General features: G+C 42.3%; 1 protein-coding gene across 1 annotated transcript in view; it reads left to right on the top strand.

Annotated features, from left to right (window-relative positions):
• cwf19l2 (CWF19 like cell cycle control factor 2) overlaps positions 1–3,176 on the top strand; it is a 20,482-nt gene extending 17,306 nt beyond the window's left edge. Inside the window, exons 14-19 of the mRNA XM_032511942.1 lie at positions 275–487; positions 1,221–1,337; positions 2,038–2,193; positions 2,329–2,409; positions 2,522–2,623; positions 2,960–3,176. Coding sequence (XP_032367833.1) covers positions 275–487; positions 1,221–1,337; positions 2,038–2,193; positions 2,329–2,409; positions 2,522–2,623; positions 2,960–3,100 — 810 coding nt within the window. The 3' untranslated portion in view covers positions 3,101–3,176. The remainder of the gene's footprint in view (positions 1–274; positions 488–1,220; positions 1,338–2,037; positions 2,194–2,328; positions 2,410–2,521; positions 2,624–2,959) is intronic.

Raw genomic sequence — 3,176 nt, 5'->3', positions numbered from 1 at the left:
TAGAAATACAGCGTAGTCAAAACAAACAAGAACATAGAGGAAAGGCACAGGTCCCATGTGGCAGTTACATTTTTGAGTTACATTGCATTTTAACATGACCTTAAGTTAAATTACAACAGATTTCTCCAAGAATGATCACACTCCTGTTAAACTCGTCTCACCCTTTATCTCTTCTCCCCTGCATCTCCGTCTGTTCTCCCTCTTCTCCTCTGCATGTCCGCCGTTGTCCCCTTCATCTCCATCACCACCTCTTCTACTCCACTCGACTTTTCAGATGATGGGGAAGACAGACGGTGACAACTACACGCTGGATGACATGTTTGTGTCCAGTGCAGCGCAGCGGGAAGGCGAGGGGAGGGAGGAGGAGAGGATGAGGAGCAGAGCCATCAGGGAGAATAGGAGGCTGGCTGCCTCCATGGAGAAATGCCAGCGGTGCTTCAGCAGCCACGAGCTCCAGAAGCACCTCATAGTGGCAATAGGGAGCAAGGTAAGGGATCCTGAATGCAGGATGGGAATTTGTGCTGAAATCATTAGTCGCTTAATTGATGAGTCAGTCAACCATTTTGACAAAGTAATTTATCATACAAAAATGCAAATCATTCACTGGTTCATGCCTCTCAAATATGATTTATTTGCAGAATTTCTTCTGAAATAGGGCTGCAACGATTGTTTTCATTTCATAATCTGTTGATTATTTTCTCAATTCATTGGTTGATTGATTGGTTTATAAAATGTCAGATAAGTTTGGAAAAGGTTAATTATTTCCTAAAAGTGTTGTCTTTATCCAAACCCTAAATATATTCAATTTATAATCATAGAAGAATTAGGAAACCTCGGAAATGTTTATCAGTTTCAAAATTAAATATCTTCTCTTTGTAATGTATTCAATAGAAAATACAGTAGTTTGGAAAAGATTTGCAAATAGTTATATTCTGTTTTTATTTACATTTTACACGACGTCCCCATTTCATTTATCCTATCTTCCTATTTAATAGTCTCAAATATTTAATTTGAGAACCAGAGAATTTCTTCTTTTTAAACAATGAATTGATTATTGAAATTGATTGGCAATTTATGTTCTTTCAGTCAACAAATAGATTAATAGACTTGTAAATTTCAATTGAAAAACTTTAGGTCTTAGACTTTAAATCAAAACCTATAGATCAATTGATGCATTTCTAAATTTTGTGTACTGTATGTGTTTGCCATCTTGTGTCCAGGTGTACCTGAGCCTGCCTGCGGGGGTGTCGATGACAGAGGGCCACTGTCACATCTGTCCTCTCCAGCATCACTGCTCTGCCACCGGATTGGATGAGGATGTCTGGTCAGAAATGCAGGTGCTCAAAGGCTAAAGTGACAAATTCCAACTTCTGTGACTATGGTTTTAAGGCCCCGGCACACCAACCCGATAATCGCCCGTCGGACAGTCTGGCGAGGTTGGTGACTCGAGTCTGTTTGGTGTGTTCTGTGCCGTCGTCCGCCGGAGGCCTTCATTTTGCCGAACTGACATGCCCAGTCAGTAGGCGGGCACTGTCGGCAGTTGGACTCAAATGACCAATCTGATTGGTGGAGTGCTTACCCTGAAATGATGAGCGGGATGAGCACAATTAGAGTCTCTCAAAATGAGACAAAAATCTTTTAAGCTGACCTGACTGATTCAGCAACTGCACGGCCTATTTCTCGCTTAAAATGTTTTCAGAAACACGTTTCGTTGAACTATTTTAGTAAAACATGAGATTATATTCTGAACAAGCCGCCATGACAGTCTGGCTTTGAAGTTCGAGAGAACCAGACCCACGTCACACGTTCGTCCAATCAGCTGCCGTTGGCAGTCGGCATCGCTTCGGTGTGTTCCAAGGCACTTTTTTGGCCAACTCGGGGAGGCTGCCTTTTCTGCCAACGGCCAGCCGTCTGGTTGGTGTGTCACGGCCATTACAGTAGTGGTAGATATACTCAGAACCATTCATTTTCAGTGCTTACTTCAATCAACAATGATTAATATTCTATCAAATTAATTTCTGTGACTGCTTCGCTCAGCTGTTCCGGCGTACTTTGGTGCGAATGTTTGAGTCCCAAGATCTGGACTGTGTGTTTATGGAAACCCACATGAACCCACGCAAAAGACATCACCTGGTCCTAGAGTGTATCCCACTTCCACGAGAACTGGGTGATATGGCTCCCATATACTTTAAGGTAGGTGTGTGTTGGTGCGTGCTCGCGCTCATCACTCTGATTAAGTTTATTTTGTCAAGTTTTACATGGGGAAAGCAGTATTATAGGGACATGTTGGAGTTGTGTGGAAATACAACAGTGTCTGTGTTTCTTCAGAAAGCGATCATGGAGTGTGATGAGGAATGGGCCATGAACAAGAAGGTCGTCGACCTCTCTTCGAAAGACATCCGCCATGCTGTATGCCCTTCCCTTTGTCTGTCTTTTACTCCTGTCTGTCATTTTTTACAATATTTCCGGTTCTTCTACCCTCCCATCCTTGTCAATTTTTGTTTTGCTTATTGCATCTTAGGTTCCTAGAGGTCTGCCATACTTTGCTGTAGACTTTGGACTCCAGGGAGGGTTTGCTCACGTCATTGAAAATGAACAGAAGTTCCCCCATTACTTCGGCAAGGTCAGTGTGTGCATTAAGGCTGTTATACTGCGTACTTGGTACACCAATATGTGTTCCTCTGTTTTTAGCCAGTTGGAAGTCACTGTCATTAATTTCAGGATTTTCATCAAACTTTAGTGTGCATATGTGACTGTGAGTCACAGTTACAAATGGGTTGATACAGATGCAGTCATACGTTTTGCCTACAGCTATACTTCAAGTTGCATGCCAGTATTGCTTCAAATGAACATTGTAATGATTTTTATTCCTTATTTGATTATTCTGCCATACTAAATTCATTCCAGTTAATTTTACAGCAATATTTCAACCTTAACCAAATCCCTCTTTCCATTACAGGAAGTGGTAGGAGGCATGATGGACTTGGAGCCGCGACGTTGGAGAAAGTCAATTAGAGAGAATTTTGATGACCAAAGGAAAAAAGTCCTACAATTTGCGCAGTGGTGGAAACCGTTTGACTGCACCAAGACTGAGGGCTAGCTGGACGCACTCACAGAAAGGTGTACGCTTTGCTGACAAGAAAAGATCACACACACACACACACACACACACACAC

Source organism: Etheostoma spectabile, chromosome 3 (assembly GCF_008692095.1).
Source record: "Etheostoma spectabile isolate EspeVRDwgs_2016 chromosome 3, UIUC_Espe_1.0, whole genome shotgun sequence".
In the NCBI taxonomy this organism is placed as follows: domain Eukaryota; kingdom Metazoa; phylum Chordata; class Actinopteri; order Perciformes; family Percidae; genus Etheostoma; species Etheostoma spectabile.
Note: the sequence above shows the minus strand (reverse complement) of the source record. Positions and strands in the feature narration are given on the sequence as shown.